General features: G+C 28.1%; 1 protein-coding gene across 1 annotated transcript in view; it reads right to left on the bottom strand.

Moving 5' to 3' along the window:
- Positions 1-25027, bottom strand: part of LOC111613064 — a 66726-nt gene that overhangs the window by 6583 nt on the left and 35116 nt on the right. Inside the window, exons 4-7 of the mRNA XM_023354363.1 lie at positions 22621-22788; positions 13778-13936; positions 7204-7470; positions 1922-2098 (exon numbers count right to left, since the gene is read on the bottom strand). Coding sequence (XP_023210131.1) covers positions 1922-2098; positions 7204-7470; positions 13778-13936; positions 22621-22788 — 771 coding nt within the window. The remainder of the gene's footprint in view (positions 1-1921; positions 2099-7203; positions 7471-13777; positions 13937-22620; positions 22789-25027) is intronic.

The following is a 25027-nucleotide window of genomic DNA, read 5'->3' as shown; positions in this document are numbered from 1 at the left end:
TAATGTAACATTGTATGGTGAGTTTTTGTTCATATTGTGGAGCAAAATTATGTTCAAATTTCATGTCATATCCTGAAAATTTCATATGCTGGGGCGTTCATATCCTGAGGTACCACTGTACATGATTGTGTGTTCCTGTGTGAAGAATGAATTAATTTTGAATTCTTCAAAAAAATTCTCTCCTATATCTTCTAATTACATTTAGAGTAATTTTCCATCTTGGATTTATTGTTTATACAAATTTTATTTTGTATTTAGAAATAATTGGTAACACTTTTTTTTATGTGATATTCAACTTGTTAATGCACATCATCAGTTTGAGGAAATATTGTTTTTGTACAAAAATGACACATTTCATAAAAGAATTTATTGAAATCTCAACAATAATTTTCATTTTTGCCCAAAAAAGTTACTATTTTTTTCTTGATAATTGTTACTAACTTAAATTCAAATTCTTTCAAAAAATCTTGCCATGTTAGTTCCTGTTTTACAATAAATTTTTTAGTCTCATATTGTAATTCCATAATTCATTGATAACTACAGTCTTCAGTGCATTTACAACATACATAATAAAAATATTTTTTTGTTTTAAACAATAAAAACATTCTTTCCCTAACATTCTCTATTCATCTTCCAATTTTTATTCCCTCCAACTACAAAAGATAGCGGTCAATTATACCTTATCTGTAATGATAATTCAATTGAAATATGGATATTTGTTTTTTTTATGCTTGGCAATTGGCATATGTTGATATTCAAAAAATTCTTTTGAGCAAGTTTACTATCAATACAAACAAAAATCAGAAAAGTAAAAATAGAAAATTTCTAAAATATAAAATAATAAAATGTGATGAATAAAAAGACAACTACTAATGTCAGACAAAAATGAGAACTTTTTTGACTTCAAAATATTCCAAATTTATCTACCTTATGAACAATTTGTAAATTTGTGAGAATAGATGATGTTTATCATCTATTTCAGCGATTACCAACCCGGGGTATGCGATAGGTTGTTTAAGGGTACAGAAACAAGTTAATTATTATGGCAGAAAAATTAATATATTATGTATCACAAATTAATAGTATTAAAAAATTAGTAGGTAAAAAATGTTCTTTGCAACAATCATAAACTTTATTATACATTTCAAAATGAAAAATAGAAATAAAAACTTATGCTGCCAATTGTACAATGCAACAGATCAATAAATGTTGTGCAGTCGGTCAATGGTAGTGGGGATACCATTATGTGTGATTAGTGATTACACTACAGACTTTTGATGGTGGGGTGTGTTACCGTTATTATCATCTCTCAACAATATCCCCACATGTTGTTTGAAAAAGCATTCTTTTGTTTATAAAAAGTATTTTTTATTGTTAACAAGGAAAAGACAGCTAGTTTCTCCAGATTTTCTCTACAAACTAAGTTTTTTCATTATTTATTCAGTATTTTTATTAACTTTTTATTGACAAGACTATGTCTTGTTTATAAAATCCTACTGCCTGCAGTGTAAGCTTAGAGTACCTGTCAATAGTTGCAATTTGGCACAAAGTATTAGGTGCACAAATCATGTGCGCATAAAACAACCAGACTCAGGGGACCGAGAACTGAGTTAAAAATTAAATTCAAAATGGTGACACTCTCTATAAACAGGTGGGTTTGCACATGCATTGCTCGTTGGGAAGTTGGAAATGCCACGGGAGTACACTAATGAAAAATGGTTGGGAACCGCTGATCTATTTGGTTTTATCATTTCACATAATTTGACAATATATCACAACACAGTTACTCCAATTCATTTCATAAAATTGTCTTTTATGCAGATCTTATAAACAACGTAAATAAATCACTACTATTGTAACTTCAGTAGCTGTTATTACATTTTGCAACTGACATTACAAAAAAATTGTTAGTATTACTTACGTTTCTCTGATTCACTTTCTACATTGGTTTGTTTCTGCTCTAATGAGGTATTCTGATTTTGATTAACATTCTTTTCTTTTGATGTAGGAAATGTTGCTTTTGGAATACCTAATACTACAGCAGCTCTTCGACAAACATGTTTGATTCTTGGACCTCGTCTTATGCATCTTGTATTATCTAAAATATATATATATATAATTTTAAAAATTCTTGATAATATAAAATAAACTTATCACTGTCAATTTAATTCTTTATTTAAAAAATAAAATCAAAAAACAATTTTACTTCCAGTATCTTTGTAATAAAAAAACCAACAACAATGTTATTTCAATTACTGAGTTTCTACTTTTAAATTATGCAAATATATCAATTACAATAAAACATTTGTTTATTTATATGTTATTAATGAAAAATCTCTGAACATGCAAAAAAATAAAAAGTTTTTACTGTGAAAAATAGGATTATTATACCAGAAGGGAAATCAAGCATCTTAAAAAATTTCCAGTGATAGTTTTGGTGTAGTAGCCAAAAGTTCTCACAGGCAGTCTCAAGCCTTCATAAAACAGTTTCAATTTTGCATTAACATGGAGATATCGATGTATACTACAAAGTGCATTAAAAAAAAGACAGTTATCCCATTCTTAGTTTCCATTTGGATAGCACAGAAGTGCTATCAAAATGGAAACTACAAGTTATGTATGACAGAAACATGATATGGTAACATCCCACTTGCTAAAGACAAAACTGCTGCCTTTGACCAACATGGGATACAGTGGTTTCCCGGTAAAAACAATGTGCCTAATGTAAGCCAACTGAGACAAATCAAATACAGGTATACCTTGCCTTACATCGGTAATTGGTTCCAGGAGAGGTGACATAAGTCAAAAAACAACGTAAGTCAAATTTACTTGTCACTAGGCTAAACCATAAATTACCATTCCTGGTTTTGTATTTTATTTACTAATGCATTTTTAATAATATATGGTTAATAAGGATCTATTTTAAGCTTACAAACAAATAAATTTTAGTTTTTAATATAGTACAGAAAAAAGTAATCTAAATTTACGAATGAATGTACTGTAAATATAGTGCATACTTGTAAATGTATATATTTTAATATAATTTTGTGCGCTTTAAACACTTTTCTATTGATATTACGACTTCAATATCTGTGGCGGACAGACATAAAGTCGAATAAAATGACTTAAACTTGATTTTTATTTTTCCATACACTTTTTTGACAAACGACGTATAATCGGGAACGACGTAAGTCAAGGTATACCTGTAGTTTTGATACCAATTAAGCTGAAAATGTATGATGGAGGATGAGAGGCCAATTCCACCACTAACAGAACTTTGCAAAAGATTTCAGAACAAGCGCTGCCAATTTACAACTGAAAACTTCTAAAACTTTTTGAAAGGTGGAAAAACAAAAGTTTGAAAAGTAGCAGACTATGAAGTAGATATGATTTTGTTAAAGTGACAATTACTCAAATACAGTAAGTTTACCTTAATTCATTTTACATGAATTGTTCATTTTGAAACCATCACAATTTTCAAAATAAATTCATTTTTGTATTTTGAATTTTTAGTTTGCATGCCCTTAATTAAATTACTGAACTACAATTGTATTTAAAAAACTAATTATACATTTAAACAATAATACAAAATATATAGTAATAATTTTTAAAGTATGTTACAACAAAGGTGCAGAATATTTTTGGACCAAAAATTTTCCCAGAATATAAATTTTATATACAAAATTTTCCTGAAAATTGTTGCACACTATCATACAAAATAGAAAAATTTATGAATGAATCAATGAATTATCATTTTTTAGTTTGTAAAATTCAAATTTACTCTTATAAATAATAAAATAGGGCTACTTTTGAACATTAACACTAAAAAAAAAACCATTTTATGAAGAGATTAATAATAAATATATATAGTGGTATCTTGTAGTTTGAATGACTAACTTAAAACACTTAAGATTCAAATGCTAAATTAGACAAAAATTTGCTTTGAAGTTCAAACTGTGTGCACATTAGAAAATGCATTTGAAATGTAAATGCAATCTGTCACGTACCAAAGTCATCTCTTCCTCTTGCATTACACTCACATTTTCAGTGCTTTTTTTGCTTAATTTTTGGAGTGTTTGATTACATATATTGTGTATTATTTGTTCATTTTTAACATTTTCTTCCCGCAAGATTTTGTCAACAGCTTTTGGGCAACCTGTACATTTTGTATCCTTTAGTTCAAAATTTCCTGAATAGATGAATAGAATCATTCAAATCACATTTGACATATTTGAAGTTCAGGAGCATCTTCCCCATACACATTACAAATTATTTTTACTGTTTGTATGGTATTGTAGCCTTTCTGGTACTCAAAGCATAATATGACTGATATGCTTTTCATCAGAAGACATTTCAACTTGATTTTATTCAAACAAAAAGTGAAATAAAAAGTTTAAAATAAGCTTCTAAACAAAGAATATAATCTCACATTATAATAATGTATTAAATTTTATAATTGTTATAATTAAATCACATATCTATGTTAAGTAATAACGGCTATTTAATTAAAATATGCAAAAACATGATTCAATCCAATATAACCTTTACTTATTAATCAAAGCATCAGAGAAGTATGTGGAAGCAACAAAGCATAAGAGGAAAGTTGTAATATTGACAATTGAGATGAAAAGGAACTTACTGTAAAGCATTAAAGCAGTACACACATGGTGCATCTGAGAGCCATGTTTAAGATGACAAAGTCAAGTGTGCAACCAATAAATGCAATTTTCATTTTATTGTATGTTGTTTACATATTTTATTTATTGTTTTCATCTATTAATTTATTATTAAAACATTTAATTGTGTTATTTTGATCTTAAATTATATGTGGATGTTATTTTAAGTTTATTGAAATGGGTATTGTTTAGGATCTGGAAATGGATTAATTAACTTTCCATTATTTCTAATGGAAAAAATTGATTCAGACTTCAAATGAGTCAGAATTTGAATGGCCTTGTGGATTGTTTTAAATTTGAAGTATAAAGCACCACTGTGGTTTGAAATATTCTAATTAAATAGGTCTACAATATAATTTGCCAGCACAACACTAAACTGATAAATTAATGTAAAAGTTTTTAAATTAAAAGAATGCTTTAATTTAAACATGTACTATACCATAGCATAGGATAGCACATACAATTATAAACTGGATGTGCTATGTTCTGTGTGTTTATTTTCATTAAAATAAAACTGAAGTCAAAGATGACAGGCATCATCACTAATAAATGAATAATTTTATTTTTTAATGTGGGGCACTAATTAATGATTTTTTTAACATTCAAAAATGCAAGATTTCTTTATGACAATAATGGCCATATAATTTTCTCTGAAAAATTATTTTAGAAATGCATCAATTTTTTTGCAGAAATATAATTTGTTAAAAATTTTTGATCAACTTTTTCATTATTTTTCTTTTTGAAAACATGATCATATTTTTATGATGTTTTAAAATTTTTATAAAATAAAAAATATTAGCATTGAAATATACCCACAAAAAAATAAGATAAAAGGAAAATATATTTATAAAATGATTTCTTCTATTTACTTATTTAATCAAGACAATTCAGAAAGTTTTTAAATGCAATTTATTAATTTGCAAATTTTCCTAGTGGGAAACAAGTGAATATTTTGTTTTAATTCAAACTGACAAAAGTTCACCCATTAAGTAATGTTGAAAAGAGTTTGAATAAAAATAAAAACAACTGAAATAAAACTCCAAAGTTACATTTCACTTGTTTTGTAAAAATTGAAACTGTGATTTGGACTGACTCATTCCTAATGAAAGCAAATAACCATGTAAGTAGACAGAAATATAACAAGATGACTGTACTGATCAGAAACAAAGTAAATATAACTCTCTACCATCTCTTGCCACTGGAAACCTAATGAACAATTGGTGACTCATCACTTAACATGTGCCATGCACTACAGCAACACTGCCATGCACTACAGCAACACTGCCTTGCTGTAGTGCATGGCACTAAACACTCAATGTATCTGCCTGCCTAATTTTTTTGTTTTTAACCTGACAGTTAGATATTGAACATGCTAATTTTCCCAACTAATGTCTATAGGTTTAGCTGAGATGTTACTTCATTTTATTGTATGTTTTTGAGGTTACTGCCATAGTATTATTTTTCTATTGCAAATTTCTCTGAACTACTTTAATTTCCACTCAAACCTAGTCTGAATGTTCAGACATATTCTGTACCTCTGTGATACAATATATTGTGACTCAAATTTAGGTGCACTTAATATGTAAGAATTCAAAGAGCTGCTTTATTTTATTCCATTTAAAATATTTGTAAATATTGATTGGCACTCATTGTAACAAGAACAAAATATCTAAATCATGAGTCAATAAAATTAAAATTTTTTAAATTAGATGGCTAGTAGGTTCCAGTCTCAATTTTCTCTGCTTCATCTGTACTGTGTATTCATATTAGTGCATTCATTCTCAAGCAGTTGTACAATTTAGTAAATTTTTATTCTACATTACATCATCATCTATTATTGTCTTAACTAAGTTTGTAAGTTAGATTAGGGGCTCTTAGCTTGGTTTCCGATTAGGTTAAATTAGATTAGGATTTGTAAGCTTTAGTCTTCTGGTTAGGTTTGTCCTAGGTTATGGTAGGTTAGTTTAGTTAGTGAGTAAGTTAATGTTTAAAAAAAACTTTAAAAAAATAAAATAAAAAAAAATAAAAATAAAAATTTTGGAGTCTTGCTCATTTGTCTCTGTCGGTCGTTCATCTTGTCTAATTTGTTATTGTGTTCTTTTGCTTTTTGAGCTGTCTGTCTAGCTGTTAAGTAGTATTAAGATTTACAATCGCATTCAGTTTTATTAGTATTAAGTAAATATAAGTCTTCCTACTAACAACCACTTGGCACTAACTTCTACACTTAGCTAGCACAGTACAATATGCCAGTTACCACTTTCTAGGAAAGTATTTTTTTTTAATTTTGTAATTTTGTATATTAAATATAATTTAAATTTATTATGTTACAAATTACTATAATTTTTAGCTTTGTGTGAAATTTACTAAAACATACTACAACAGAAAAATTAATATTGTCCAAGTAAGAAAGAATAAACAATACTTTTTACAATCAGAGAATATATTTGCAACAGTATTGAAAACATATAAAACAACAATAATAAAAAATATTAAATATAAATCTGACAAAATTAATAAATTTTCTGACCTTTCAAATTTTTGTCTTTTGTCTTCCTGCATTTTTTCCCTTTTTGATTTTCTGTTTTAGTTACTAATTTTGTTCTTTTAATTTTCTTCTGACAAACTGCTCTTGAATTTTGTTTTATTTCCACAGGTGCTGGTTTTTCAGATTGCATCAAACAATTTGTTTCTTGAACTGAATTACAATTACCTTTACTTTTATTTGTAGTTTCTTTAGTTCCTTCCTGATTTGTAATGTGATTATTTACAGTTGAATCTGATGCATTTGATGCATCTATAAAATATAATAAAAATAAATGAATCATTTAAAAATTTTTCAACTTCATTATTTAAAAAGTATATTCTATTTTAAAATAAAAAACAATTTCTAATACTAATAAAAATATTTAAAAAACTAATGGAGTCAGATAAATTGTCTTTACCAAATTGTACTATTAACTAGTACATGTTACAAAAACTTTTACCATATAAGCGTTAAATTACACACGTATGTCACTAAATTGACAAGCGCTTTCGACGATACACATTTTCGTCTTCTTCAGGTCATTAGAAGATATAAGAACCTTTTTTGAATACAAAATTTAAAATATTCCAATCTTAATTAACATTGTTGATTAAGATTGGAATATTTTAAATTTTAAATCTTTATTAACATTGTTAATTAACATTGTTAATTAAGATTGGAATATTTTAAATTTTGTATTCAAAAAAAGTTCTTATATCTTCTAATGACCTGAAGAAGATGAAAATGTGTATCGTCGAAAGCGCTCATCAATTTAGTGACATACGTGTGTAATTTAACACTTATATGGTAAAAGTTTTTGTAACAAATGATTAGTGTGCTGTCTATCACTATATTATAACTAGTATATGGAAAAATAATTCTCCTGGAGTCTGAGAGGAAAGGAGAATTATGTTTCCATGTACTAGTTAATAGTACAATTTGATAAAGAATTTCTAATACATTAATGTTAGCCTTTACAAAATGAAAATAGAATTTATTACAATAAATAAAATATATTCTTTATGCCAATACTTATACATTAAATAATTAAACTGTCTTTCCATGTTAAAACTCTTTAATGATGTTGAAATTAACACTTTGATGATAACAGAATTATCACTTTAGCCTTAATAAAAACTAGTACTTAAAATATCACATTTATGTCTTCTTCAGGTTAAATTAGAATGTTTTAAAATTACTGTTATAAAAACGTTTTATCAAAAGAACACAATTAAAGTTGTAAATATCAAAATTTGATTGTAAATATAAATGAAAAATATTAAAAATATAACAATTTTAAAGCGGGATAAAAGAATGTTACAAATAATCAATAATGTAAAGTACAAAAATTGGGAATAAAATATAACTAAAACAATACTTATGAATAAAAATAATATAAAAATGTAAATTTAATTTTTTGTATGATGTAATTTAATGTATGATGATACTCATTTAAAAGCTTAGATAGTGCGATCAATATGTTTGGGATTTCTAAAGTAGGTTTGTTATATGGTTCTATTGCAGATATGTTAATGATTCCCAAATGTAGATAGATTTGCACTTCGTTTGAGTAATGATGTTTCAACCCATAAAGGCATAAGATCATAATCCAATACATTTTTTGATAATTCTGTAGTATGTCTGCTGTTCTCGATATTCCTCTGATGTTCTATCAGTCAACACGTAAGTTTTCTGTTTGTATCCTCTATGTAATGTAGCCTTAAGTTTGTGCTTATTTGCTGTACAGGAATTACATAAATGCCCGACTTTTCTAATGTTGAAAAAATATTCCTGTCATTACAAAGTAATCTATGTAATGATGGCTGAGGCTTGATTGGAAGGGTAAGACTGTATTTTTTAAAAACTCTTGCAATTCATAATGTGATAGGACCTAAGTATAGAATGGATGGGTTCACAAAGATTAATTTTTCATTTCTATTGTGTAGAGATGTGGAAAGAAAGAGAAATTTATACATGATTTTTGATGTGCCTGAATTTAGCGTGTGTAACTTGCTTTCTGAACTGCAGTAGATATTATCTGCAGTTCTTTACATGTAAGATACTGTGAAGAAGGGTATAAATAGGGCCTGTGTATAAGAGTAGATATAGCATTATTTATATATTTAACTGGTTGAAATGAACCAGCAGGGATAATGTATGGATATAAATCAAATTTGTGGTGTACTATGTAGCTAATACATTATAGAATACTGTAGATAAAAAGATCTAGAAAAGCAATAATGTTCTTTTAAAGTAAATGATATTGATAGATATATGGAGGACAAGAGCTGTTTTAAAGGTCTTTGTATGATCCATCCCATGCTAATAAGATATACATACCTAATATATAGAACTTTCCAGTTCTATACATTAGGTACATAGATGACATCTTATTAACATAGTAAACATGTTTTCTACATTAACAATATTTTTAAATTTGATGTTTTTCATGATTAATTCTGACAAGATGGTTGAAAGAAGGAATCCCATGGGTATACCTTGTTTTTTAAATATGTTTGATTGTTAACACTTAAATAATTAATTTTCAGTTATTAATAAAAGAGTTTCTCATAGATCTAGTATCTGTTGTGTTGTGAAGCCATTTTTCAGAAGTGTGTTGGCTAATATTACTGTTTCAAAGTTTGGTACAAAAGAATAGAGAGATATGACATCATGTTTGTAGAAACAATAAATATAAACTGGTAAACAACCTACCATTTTGTTAATAGACAATTTAGCATCTAGAGCTGATGTAACTACTAGACTAGTGATAATTCTATTATCATCAAAGTGCTAATTTCAACATTAAAGAATTTTAATGCAGAAAGACAGTTTAATTATTTAATGTATAATTTATTCAATTCATAAAACTAATTTTTATGTAAAACAGTTTTAAGAATAAGAACATGCTTTACATGGATATAAGAATATAAACAAAAATATTTATATAAATTAAGTATTTGTTAATACTCTTAAACAAATATATAAGAAATAAAATATTCTGATTAATTATGTTGGATATAGATAAAATATTTGATGATAAGAAATGTTTCATAGTTGATCAAGATCAATTTAAACTATGATAGTTAGATTCCATTTAACTTTGAATGACATTAATGAAGAGATTTTTTCTATTAAAAACACAGAATAAAAAATATCGTTACCTAAAATGCATTATTTTAAATTAGGGATCCCTAAGTGGTAGATATTTAACCCCATGGGGTTGATAAGGCATTTTGGGGAGTTGATTGAAAATAATTTATTAAAAATTATTAATCCAATGGGTTATGTATATGACAGTTCATACTTTTGTAAATTTGCACATTGTATGTATATCACCTCTAAGAAAATGGTGTATGGATTGATACTGGCTCATCAGATTTATTTATTTATTATCAGAAAAAAAAAAACAAGGCAGGAGTCAAGGGAGTAGATCAAGGTTAAAGACAAAAGATTAGGATTGATAAAGTCAAGGATTCCTTGACTTTATCAATCCTAATCTTTTGTTTTCAGATTAAAACAGAGGATTAGAAATGAAATTCTGTCACACTTTGTGCCTGTCATGGAATATGTAATTAAACAAGCACAAGTACATCAACTGAAAAGGAGGGAAATCGAAAGAGATTATTTTGTTGATAATGTGACAAATGGCAAACATTTATATCTCATTTATCACAATTCTAAATAAAGTTACTTTACATTGAAGAGCACAATGCATGTTGTAAGGAACCAAGTCCGAGCATTATTTTTATTTACTTTTATTTTTGCTTTTTATTATATTTTGTTTGGGGCTTATGTTTTGTTAGGACGAAGGTTTCCTCACCATTTACCTTAGAAACTTAAAAATAGAAGAGAAACCAACTCACCGAGAGAAAAGCGCTGTAGGAAAAAACTCGCGCATCCTTGCGCTCCCGAGCGGAAAAAAGTAAGTCCGCACCAAGAAAAGGGGGGAGACCCTACAAGCACAACTTAGGGACTCGCTAAACCTTAAAGAATAAAAACATCCCGAAAATTGTCAAAAAGGATAATGTAAAAGGTTAGCGAGTATTGTCGGAAAATAGGCTGCCAGACAAATAGAAAAAGTTTATTGTTAGCAAATAAGTATGTAAATGAGGGGAGTGATCGCATTCAGAATTGTGACGTCACCTCACAGTATAAAGACCGAACCTCAAGTGAAGATGGACGAGGTGAGCTTCTGATAGCAACGAGCTTGGTGAGCTTCGTAGCAGTGAACGAGAGAGGTGTCCGATAGGATCAAATAGTTCCAAGGCGATTTTGAAGTTATTCGATTTGTGGATCGACGAATAGAGAAAGTCTTGAGAGTTGAGGAAATAGGTTCCTAGTATATTGAGGTGACGATTAGGATCTTTAATTCATAAGAATTATTGTATATAAGTTAAGTCTTTGAATTTTGTCGAATTCCAAAGGGGAATAGATTTAAGTTAGAAACTAGATTGATTTGAGTTTTGTCGGGTTGATTCTTATTGATTTTCATTGAATAAATTGTTGTTTGATTTTTACTAAATTTTGTAAATAGTTATTATTAGAATTATTTATTAAATATTTGATTTTGTTATTGACAAACTTGTGTACGCTTCGGTGCACGCTAAAAATCCAAGCCTGGCATGTTAATGCGAATTCGCGTAAAGTACCCGTTAGGTAACAGCTATTTCCGGCACACAGTCATGTCGATAATCGTTGTAGAGGGCGGAAAAATAATATGGTACTTTACAATGTTTTAATATGACATATAAACACTGTGCCACCCTGTATAAATAAGTTTTATTCAATTTCTTTTAATATTTTTTACATTTTGATTTCATTATTTTGATAATATTTGCAAAAGAAATTTGTTTTATTGCAAAACCATATTTCAGAACTCATCACCATGTCAGAAAATGGTGACGAGTTCCAAAATATGATTGTATTGTGATTAAACCTGGAGAATGTCATGCTAATGAAGGTGTCAATCAAAACTCATCCAAAAAAGAATTGAGCAAATAAACAGCAAACTTTAAAAAGTAATAATAATTTTGGTCATTTATATTATGTTTATTATTTCCTTATTTTATATTTATTTGGTTCCAATTTTCAAAAATTGTAGACCTAAGAAATAACTTCACAACAAATGAGACTGAAAAGTAATACTACTAAAAAAAAAAAAAAAACATTCAACTAGAACCTTTTTTTTGTTTCCAACACTGTTTAATGATAATAAAATATGGCCTCAATATATAATTAGATCAATCCAGCAATATGAGTGTATATTTTCTAGATCTACTGGTAAACATCAAAAATAACCAGGTACACACCAATGTTTATTACAAACACATTCCATTATTTATAGCAGCAAACTCCTACGACCCTTACGTATATAAAAATGAGGCATTCAGGACCCTCACTAAAAAAGCCTTTATCTGTGTAATCAGTACAATGTGTACACTAGAAGAGCTCAAATACCTAAAGTGGGTACCTATTACTCGTGGAAACCAAAAGAACTTGATTTGAAATATAGCCCGGACCCTCTCTAACAACATACACCCCATGAATGCTAATACTCCCTGTGAGTATGCACACCACACGAACACACAACATACTGTAGATTACCATCACAACATGCTACCAATATATGAAGAAATAGCAAAACACAGGTATACAATTAACATTCAGATGCAACTGTATCATCTTTAACATCTTTAAAAATGGAAAGGATTGTAACAACTTGCTCAGAATTCCAGGGATTTATAAGGTTCCTGTGAGAGATGATAGATTTGGCAACAACTTGGAATATTGGAATATACAGGCTCAACCTTACATTTGCTCAAAATTAGAATAACAGAACACAAATATGATATAAATAAAAACAAAAACAGCATCACCCTGGCCATTTAAGCACCTACTCAATGAGGGAACTATAATCAAAACAACTAGTCATCCTGAGTACATAAAAACCCTGGAGGCAATAGATATTTTTAAATCAGAGAACAAGAGCCATTGTATCAACTTTAAAAGAATCAATGCCTGTCATATGCTTGGAAAACACTATATGTACATATAGTGTTATATATATATGAGAACAATGACACAAGCACATAATGTGATTGCATCATTGTGATAATATACCAAATACATTGGTTTTTTTAATATTTTAAAAGTTATTTGCTTTTTTTTTGTACTTTTTCTGTAGTTATGTTGGTATTGTGCAACTTTTGTATTTAAGTATTCAAAAAGTTTCATTTTTTTGAAATACGTTAACATTCCAAAAGTCATTCCATTTCATGTAAACCTGAGAAAGATCGTGACTAGATCAAAAAACATTTGTCTTTAAACATTTTATTATCATTATACAATACTGGAAACAAAAAAGGCTCTAGATGAATGAAGCTGTTATTGAATCTTTTTACTATAATTTGGAAAATTTAAAGCTAGAACATTTAAGTTTAAAAAAATAGCATATAGTCAACTGATTTATAGAATGTGTAAATAGTGGGATAATACTTCTAATTAACTAGTAATACTAGTAATTAACATTAATTACTGCAAGAAATTAAATAAAATACATAGTTTTATAACTTACCTAATGTTGGAAAAAAATCTACAAGTTGTTCTTGTAAATGAGAAGGTACAACAAATTTCTCTAGGCATATTTTTAACCAACATGCTTTACAACGTGAACTTGGAGTAACCCATTTATTTTCAGAAGAATCTGAACCAGTTGATGCAATAACACATGTTCCTGAAAAATTATACATACATATTAAAAAATTATTACTACTTCCTAACATTTTGAAATTTACTGTAATCCAAAAACTATATTAAACCAAATACAGTATGTGAAATGCAAAAAAGTCTATATAATAGTTTTCCACTTTACAGCTTTTCATATTTATGAATTCTCCCCTTACCATGAGAACTAAATCTTTTCTTTATGACATGCTTTATTTGAGTGCCAATTTTTATTTTGTACGTATTATATAATTTAAAGATTTATGATAGTTTGCTTAACAAGAGATTTTTTTCCCCAAAAACCAATTTCTGTGCACACTGAAAAAGAGCAATTATCATGCATCACTTAACATAATTGCATCACCATTATCTGATTTATAGAATGATGCAATTGCTGCCCTACATGCCTATACACTTTACATGAAATGGAAGGCAATTTTCAATGAATTATGAAAATTTTTTAAAATGGCAACAAAACTTTCAATTTAAAATGACATTTTACATTTTCCTATTTAATTTTGTATTTAATTTTTCAACATTTAACACTAATGTCTTACCTGACCTACTACTATTAAAGTCATTCACTTCCATACTTCTTATATAAAAAACCACAACAGTAAACTGAAACAATATATAAAGACTCGCATCTAAATGCCAAATTTCCAGCAAAACGACCAAATTCAACATTCGAACATTTTCGTCTACTCGTTAATCAGCCTTCATCAGGCAAAGTCAAACGAAAATAACTGTTTTATTTATAGAATGTTGCCACATTGTACACGTAATTTAAAAAAATTTTTTTAAATCAGTTCAAACAACCATACAGTGGAACCTCGGTATACGACCTTAATCCGTTCCTAATGTTTGGACTTATACCGAATAGGACATATACCAAACCAACCTTTCCCATAAGAAGTAATGTAAAAATGATTAATCCGTTCTCATGAAAAAAAATGGCTGGCTTTAAACACCTCGCTTCCTGGCTAGTTCCTGCTTGATTTTTCATGAGATCAGCATGTATCTTTTTAGCATTCTCGCAAATAATTGCTTCCGATACGATGTCGCCAGCACACTGTTTTTCAGTTATCCAAAGCAAAAGCAATTTCTCAACATGATCTAATGTCTTCGATCTCTGTTTAGAAATTGATTTAACTCCTTTCCCAATGTTAGCAGATTTAATAATGTCTTTATTTTTTGCGATTGTCGATATCGTCATTCTCGGAATACTGTATGCAACAGTTAAATCTCGAACACGTGTACCACCTTCATATTCCTCAACAATCTCTTTTATCAGTTCCATTGTGATTCTAGTCATTTTTTTTAGTTTTCTGTTGCTTTTCATTTGCCTTTTTGCAATTCATGATTAATAAAAATAATAAAATTTTACTTACAAATTAAAATCAGAAGAAATTTAACAAAGTTATAAACTGTGGCACCGCGAACGTCTAGTCTGGTCTAGTACACCAATAGTGCTACTTGTTCATAGATGGCGCGTATAATTGAATTAAGTCGTATACCGAGCAAAATTTGTTTCGTCCAAACAGGACATATTCCGAATTGGACATATTCTAAAGCAAACATATACCGAGATACCACTGTACTTCTATTTTTAAATTCTCATTTCTATAATTTGAGTCCTTTTTTTGTAAAAGAATAGGATGGCATCTGATATCCACAAATAGTTTTTCAACAGCAATATCAAACCATCTAGTATTTATTTATTTTTTTTATTTTTGCATTTTTTTGAAATTACAACACTATGCTGTATGTAGTGTTAAGGATAATGGGTAGAAATATGATGTGCAAAATTTGAAATTGTGGATGCTGAATGCTAATTGACTGTAACAGAATCATAATGCAAAAATAAACATTGACCCAGTATTCTGTCAAAGTACTTCAATGCAATTCTAACCAGATGAAAATTTTACTGCACATGAGCATTGATAAAGGCAACTGAGTCACCTCAAAATCACGCTAAGTGAAGAACCTGCATTTGTGATCCAGTTTTAATGGTTAAATGTATCAGAGGCCATAATCCATCAAAGACTTCAGCACAATATGAGAACAGTAGTTTGTTGCAACAGTGTTTATGAATGGATTGAAAAATTCAAAAATGGTCACATAACTCTTATGTACAATTCCACAGCCACAAACAAGTACAATCTTGAGTATGCACATATGATTCTCTCAGACAGACAAGTGACTATTAACAAACTGGCAAATTGTCTGCAAATTAGTCATGGTTCTGCCTATAAAATCATTCATAACCAACTTGGGTTTAATAATGTCTGCTGAAAGCAACCTAAAATGTTGTATAAACAAATGTATCTGTCAAAAATATTTAGATTATTATGGAAAAAATGTAATACTTTATAAAGACAGAACCATCATTGGTAATGAAACATGGATTCATCACTTTGAGCCAGAGTAAACTACAGAGTATAGGAATTGCATTATAGTTGCAGTTAAAAATGCATTGGTAAAGAAAATTGGTACCAGTAATTTGATATTTTTTAACAGTAAATTTGATAGAAATAAATAAAAATGAAATAATTTCTCTGAAGCCAAATATTTTAAAAAACTTATTTATCAAATAACCAAGTAAATTATACAAATTTGTATTTTTGTATTTGTATTTATTGTAGTAATACAAATACTACAATAAATGCAAATACAAATATACAATTTCAAAAGTAAGAACAATTGAGGAAATTTCCTCAAAATCAAATTAAGACAATAATAAATAAAGTTAATTTTTTAATAACAATCACTTAAGGACAAAAATAACCAACTTAATTTTATGAAGTTTTATAATAAACTAGCAGATGAGCCTGGTCTTGTCCTGGCAAAAAATAACAAAGGCAAAGATTAAGATTATTAGATTATTTCATACTTCTAATCCTTCTATTATATTACATTATAGTATTTGATTTATAATTACAAAAGTTATCTTAAAAGAGAGTTTATCAAACCAAGTGCCCAATCTGATACAATTTAAAAATTCTTTAAATTGTGTACAGTAGACGAATAAAGAAGTTTTAAAATGTGTTAGATTGGTCACTCAGTGTGATAAACTCTTACCTAAGATAACCTTTGTAGTTGCACAAGTGAAATACTATACTATACAAACATTAAAACAAAAAGAGTTTTCAATATAAAGAGTTTGGTTATTTTATCCTACTATTGTCGCATTTATCGCAATACTCAGACGGTATGAAATTAGTCAAGTACCAATTGAAAATATAATATTTAAAATTTTTTCAGATATGATATTTTTTCCTAATGTTAACTTTAAGAACTTGTGCCATTCACAGCCAAATAGCAAACAGTAACATGCCAACCAAAAAAAAAAAACCAAATATTTAAACTCAGCAACCCCGAAAACAACTTAAACCTTATTTTGAGCAGGCTGATAATCTCATATTGTGTATTGTATAATTTTCCTATTCGAATGCCACCATACTAATGGGTCCAATAAGAGGAAGGGAGTGTTGAAGAAGGGATTCTAAGTAATTTGACCAAAAGTAGTCATTGACTGTCTCCCAAAAGAGAGGATGGTCAACAACTACTAATTAATACTGGTGTATATTAAAATTTGAAAAATTGCATGTGTTAGACAGGTTATGATGGCCCTGTATGTGATTAAAGTTGACCTTAATGACCAAAAGACTTGATACAGAACTTTTTAAAATAAATAAAATCTTGTAATAATGCAAGAATAATTGCTTTCATGTGATAATAAAGTGTTTATATTTTTGCAACAGATCATATAAACTACTGGGAAGTATGTTATTGTAAATATCATGTTTTATAGAAAAATTATTGAGCTGTAATTTGAAAAAGCTATAAACCTATAAATTTCCACTGTCCTCCCTCTGACTGTCTGTCCTTCTTTAATCTTAAGAAAGTTGATAGATAAATGAAAATCGAGGCCAAATACGGAAAGCTTAGAGAAGGAAATCCAGATTAACTATATATGAACTTCCAGTTTGGATCAGAAGTCACGTTACTTCAATTCAAAAGTTCCCCCAAATAGAGTTAGATAGGTGACTCAACTATAGGTCAGTCGACACAGCTCTATTGCTGACAGGAAAAGTATGATGTGCAGGGGCAGGACCACCACTAAAAAGAATTGAGAACATTGTAACAAAAAATTGAAGCCCAGCATTGTGACCATGTCACAATAAATAATCACTCAGTAGAATTAGTTTGGTTTATTTGGTTAAGGCAATGCAACACATGAACAATCTGCCAAGGAGGATGCATCCCGAAAAGATGTTTATGTAAAGTTGGCCCCAACTGAAATGTTACTAACACAAAAAAAAAAAAAAAAAAAAAAAAAAACCCAGAAAACTCCACATGGCCAGTCCAATGGCCATGCGTGAACCCACAACCAACTACCAATGTATGATGGTTTTATCCACTCAGTTACTGGAGTATACTTATTGGGCTGCAATTTGCAGAACTATGAATCCCCAATCATCCATCCATCTCTGACCTTCCTTAGTCTTGAGAACAGAGTTTTATAGATGAAAGTTGAGGCCGGAGATAGATATCGTAAGAGAAAAGGACCAGAGTAACATATATATGAATTTTCAATTTTTACTGTAAGTCATGTTATTTCAATACAAAATTTTCCCCTGAGCAGAGTTACATACATAACCAGCAAAACTCTATTGCTAACAGGAAAAGTATGATTTACAGAGGCAAAACACTACTACACTCCACACAGGCAAGTGCTATGTGCTACCTGTTGTAGTAATGACATAATGGTGCATCTATTTTGCACTATATCATTGTTGCAGTAATTCAGTGAATATAATATATATTTTTTAAAATTAAATACACATTTAAAGATATAAAATACTCTCATTTATTATTCATTCAATTTGGAAGAACTTATAAAAGTAATTAATTTTTGAAAATATTTTGATATTATTGTCAATCTCAAATTTAAAATATGGTAGTATTATATGTTTGAGTTAAAGTTGGAATAAATATAAAGTTATTTCTTATGCTTAAATGTGGTGTAACATATTAAACTTAAGGAAATTTTCATTTAAGATATTTAATGTTATCTTTTATTTACATTACGTTTCCAGTTATTTTTGTTTATATTAGAATGTGATATTGTTAGATATTTCTTTAACAAACAAAGCATTGCTAGACTAAAGCAATCAAAATTTTTCATTTAGTTTAACTTAGTTGTCTTAATGCAGTAGTATCTTTGTTTGTTTGTTTGTTACTTTGTCGATAAACTTGGTACCATTAAGACGGTACAGAATTTCTTAAAATTTTAAGATTATTTTCTTTGATATTAGTGAATGTTTCTTCTATTTTTATCAGTTTTTTTTTTCNACACTACTACACTCCACACAGGCAAGTGCTATGTGCTACCTGTTGTAGTAATGACATAATGGTGCATCTATTTTGCACTATATCATTGTTGCAGTAATTCAGTGAATACAATACATAATTTTTAAACTATATGAATTCTCTTTTTTTTTTTTTGTAAGAATTATATTTAGTTAATTATTTTGTCAACTTTTTGCCAATAGAAGGGGCTATGTGTAACTCAGAAAATTGAATGTAAATAAAAATTGATTGATTTATAGAAATGCAATCAATGTATGACATGATCCATTAGAAGTATTTGAATGTAACTATCAAGTTTCATAGCAATTGGTAGAATGGCCTAAGAGTGTATAGCAAACAAACAAACATCTTCATTTATATCTCATTTATATATACTACTATACAAAGTTTTACAGTTATAAATGTTTGCAAAAAATTATATCATATGATCATTTCCAGTTTGCTTTATGAACCAAACTAGAAACTGTAATTATCAGCAATATCATTTAAAAATATTTTATCTAATCTAAATTTTTTTGCTCAAAAATCAAGTTCTTACATTGACACACAATGAATGTCAATTCTAAATAATCATTACACCAATGACATTTTTTACTTCAGTGATTTTCAAATCTCAACAAATATTTCTGGTCTCTTAAAATACAAATAGTAAATGCCAAAAGACATTAACAGTGAAAATGCCTTCTCAACTTGATCAACAGTCATCAAACAAACAAACAGATATTCCAAACTGGTTTACAATTCAGTGAAAACTTTTTGAAGCATCAATTTTTTCATTTGCTTACAAATATTTTGAATATTAATATCTTCTGACCATATTAACTATAAAATGTTAATAACTCTATACAAGATTATCCAATTAAAATGCAGCCAATCCAACAAACTGCATAAGTGAGACTCATCTGTAGACCAGAAAATGTTAATATATCAAAACTTTACTAATTACTTCTGAACCAAATCATGACTTAATTCTTCACTTAATGGATGTTTATCATTTAGTTTTTGATTATAATGATTATAAAGATATCAGTACATATCTTTCCTATTATAATTCCTACCTTAAAATGAATAAAAACAACTACTACTGCTGCTATTTCATATTATTCAATTTTTTATTGTGTTGAAAGTATCTGAAAAATTAATTTCATTAATGTTTTTCTTTTTTGCTCATAAATAAAATCAGAGTTAGCATTATTCTATTTCAAACAGACTAATTATTACTAATTTTTGGTATATCTCTATTTACTTCCTGCTTTTGATGTAACCAATCTCAATTGTTCCCCTCCCAGGTAACAAACTGGCTCTGTTGAACCAATATACTATACAATATAAAAATGGAATTTATTAATCATTCCAATTCTCAATAATAAAAATAAGCTTTCTCAGTAGATGCAATATGATACAGTATTATGAATAAAATATTCAACTCCAAATGATGTATTTTTAAAAAATTTTTAACAACTTTCATTAAAAGCATTAACAAAAATTTTATATTTGAAGTTTTTAAATGTATATAAGAATTACTTTTAATTTATAAATTAATTTAAAAAAGTAATTATTACATAAAAGTTTCTAGTATTTCCAAATTTCTAGTATATTTCTAGAAATTTATAGATATTTCTAGAAACTAGTATATTTCTAGTTTCTAGTATTTCCAAGTTTCTATTATATTCTGTTCTTTTAGAATTAAATTAATGACATTCAGTCATTAATTTAATTCTAAAAGAACAGAATACAAGAAACAATTTTCAAAACTTTTTTTATATTTAATCAGTATCAATTTTTCCCTCTTTTGTATTCCTCATAGATAAAAATGACAAATTTATGAAACAGTAAATTGCTAATAGTAATATGTAAAGTTTAAATCCAAAATTTTCAACAACATATTAAGAAATCTCTTAATATATCAATCTTTTTACTTACTCATTTTTAATAATTGCTAATCAGCCATTTCAATTAATTCTTTCCAAGAAACTTGAATATTCAATAAAATAGGACTAACAATAAAACAAAACATGTCTACATAAAAATTTCATTTTTATTGTCAGAATTTGTGATTAATTTATTCATTATTTATGAAAGATCCTAAATGTCAATGCCTAAATCTAAATCAGTTTAACATTTTCATTTATAATAAAACAGATACTCTTTGACTTATATAAAAGGACCATTTGACAGTTCTTTATACAAGTGAAAGCTAAATGTTTACAACTCATACTTGCAAGGAGATATCACAGCTGATAGGAAACATACTTGGCTGAGATTTTATCGCAGAACTGATCATATTGAAATATGATTGAATGCCTTTAGAGTAGGTGGCATTGCTTTACAAGAAAATGCCATTTGAATTTTACAAAGAATGGAAATAAATAATTCAAAAAACTCAGATAAAAATTAAAATTTTGTGTTTTAAAGTTTTTTAATAATGGAAACTGAAGAGAGAAAAACAAAATGTAAAAAATATTACACGACATGATCCACAATTCATTAGTTTATGGCCATTTCCACACTGCCATCTAATTCTGCTAATGAAAATTCAAATTTCTGCTATTTAAACTAAGAAATTTCATAAAATTCAAATGGTATTTTCTCATGAAAGAGTGGCCATTGCCTTATGATCATCTTTCAGTATGACTTATTTTGTGGCATAACTTCACCAAATCTGATTCTCATCAGGTGTGACCTCTCCTGTAAACACAAAGTAAAATGAAATCACTGCAAACTGCTGTATGTTCTACTATATATAATTTCATACAAAATTTACAATTTGTTTTGTTGTATTTTTTGAATAACAATCAAGCTATTAATAAATACTACACATATAACCAATATCCAGCAAGAAGAAACTATAAGAAAGCAAATGTTTTCATTCTTGTTTAATGAGCATCATCGGTCTAACAATACCCATTGATGCCCATTAAACATGGATGAAAATTTTTGCTTTCTTATAGTTTCTTCTTGCTGGATGTGTAGTGTTTATTAACACACACCCAGTTCTGAGTAGTTAAACAATCAAACTTTACATTATTGAGTAGTTCAACTTAAAATCAGTAAATATATNAATCAGCCATTTCAATTAATTGGTTATTAGTTACTGAATTTCAGCTAACAAATAATTAATATAATTCTAATTTTAATTTTTTAATGACAGTTTTGATGTTATGAATTATTGTATTTCATTTTATGAAAACAACCAATTTAATTACTTTTATTATTGTATTAGATATAAATAGAAACTTATCAAGCATTATACTTCCATTATTCTGAGTTTGTAAGTAATGAAGTCAGTCAGTCAAAATGATAAATTGATTCACTAACCTCCATTAGGGCAAAAATAATGCCTTGGATTCCTCACAAAACGTGCAAAAAACTTTCCACATGGCTCACAACTAAATTGTCTAAACCTTCTTTGAACATGTGAATAATACTTGACTTGACGACACACAGCACACGTTATAGTTCCTGGCTGACCAAATCGGACACATCCTGAAAGATTTAATTTAAAAAAGTTACATATATAAAAAGCATTTTTATATATGTAACTTTATATAAAAAGCGTTTTTATATAATATAAAATGATAAGAGGAAATGATAAAAACGCTTTTTATATAATAACTATATAAAAAGCATTTTTATCATTTATTCTTAAAATTGAGTAAAATAACATACAATTTCCAAATCTTTTATAAATTGATATTTATTTTATCTACATTAAAAATCATAATATATTTATTGATTTCTTACAAAAAATTAAGCATTAATTTTAAATCCTTATCTGAATATCAAATTAATCACATCTTTTAACATTTTACTTATGGCTCCATTATATATAACAGAGGGAAAATACGGCAATTGGTCAAAAAATGCCCCTCCAAGATTTTCACATTTTTGGACTCTGGAGCTTGAAATGTTGAGAAATGCAAAAAAAATTGGTTTTTCTTTTTGTGTATGTATGGGGCACAATTTTGTTCACTCTCTTTGAATCTTAATAACTCCTGTGCTTTTTATCCTGTGCTTTTTATCTGAAATTCTGCAGGGAGATTTGTGTATTGAGGTGATTGATGCTATTAAATTTTAGTGATTTGGTGAAAGGTCAATGGAGTGAGGAGATAAAGGAGAGTTGTATGTCACATCTTGAGTAAGGTTGAACTTAATGATGATTTTATTCATTATTAGCATTTACAATTTTTTATAAAACCCATCCCTAACCTCAAAATTAAGTTTTTTGCCANTCCTGAAAGATTTAATTTAAAAAAGTTACATATATAAAAAGCATTTTTATATATGTAACTTTATATAAAAAGCGTTTTTATATAATATAAAATGATAAGAGGAAATGATAAAAACGCTTTTTATATAATAACTATATAAAAAGCATTTTTATCATTTATTCTTAAAATTGAGTAAAATAACATACAATTTCCAAATCTTTTATAAATTGATATTTATTTTATCTACATTAAAAATCATAATATATTTATTGATTTCTTACAAAAAATTAAGCATTAATTTTAAATCCTTATCTGAATATCAAATTAATCACATCTTTTAACATTTTACTTATGGCTCCATTATATATAACAGAGGGAAAATACGGCAATTGGTCAAAAAATGCCCCTCCAAGATTTTCACATTTTTGGACTCTGGAGCTTGAAATGTTGAGAAATGCAAAAAAAATTGGTTTTTCTTTTTGTGTATGTATGGGGCACAATTTTGTTCACTCTCTTTGAATCTTAATAACTCCTGTGCTTTTTATCCTGTGCTTTTTATCTGAAATTCTGCAGGGAGATTTGTGTATTGAGGTGATTGATGCTATTAAATTTTAGTGATTTGGTGAAAGGTCAATGGAGTGAGGAGATAAAGGAGAGTTGTATGTCACATCTTGAGTAAGGTTGAACTTAATGATGATTTTATTCATTATTAGCATTTACAATTTTTTATAAAACCCATCCCTAACCTCAAAATTAAGTTTTTTGCCATTTTATAATAAAAAATGTAAAAAGTTTTTAATAAAATATAAGAACAGATGGTAGCACCAAATGTCATCAAGGAAAATCAAGCAACTCACGGATTTTTTTTTTTTTACTAGTTAAGGGATGTGATTTATTTGAAAAAAAAATAATATATATATATTATTATATTATTTTACAAGTTAATCAAATATGATATATAAATGTAAAGAATTATATATACATATTTCTTTACATTTACATACCATATTTGATTAACTTGAATACATCATCAGTTTTATCAATACAGCTAAAATACTTATAAATTGTGAGATCCGAAATGCCCCCGGGTCTAAATTAATAATTTCAAAATAATGTCAAAATGTTATCATAAAATATTCTTTCATTTTGATGGAAAAATAACGTTTTCTAGCGTGGGAAAACAGCTAGGAGAGTCACTTCCTTTCACGGAAGTATGAACATCCTCTGTCTTTCCCCTTATCTGCTAAAAATCTCACTTCGATGGGAATTGTTTACCCCTCATTTCATCCCCTTCCCATCCATTCACGTGGATAAAACCTCGACTGATAATTGGTCATAAATCAGAAGATATATGCGAAGTTCAGCCGTATTCAGGGAGTTCGTCAGAAAATCTCATAGAGGAGAGACGTCTCCCATATTGGCTCCACACCGCCCTTAGGAGTTGATCGGCAGACCTGAAAGAGTCAGGACTCCACACATTCGCTCTCTAAGGCCAACGCCCTTAAGAGTTCATC

Source organism: Centruroides sculpturatus, unplaced genomic scaffold (assembly GCF_000671375.1).
Source record: "Centruroides sculpturatus isolate CEXI.00-Female unplaced genomic scaffold, Cexi_2.0 scaffold1735, whole genome shotgun sequence".
Taxonomy (NCBI): domain Eukaryota; kingdom Metazoa; phylum Arthropoda; class Arachnida; order Scorpiones; family Buthidae; genus Centruroides; species Centruroides sculpturatus.
This window is presented reverse-complemented; position numbering and strand designations above follow the sequence as displayed.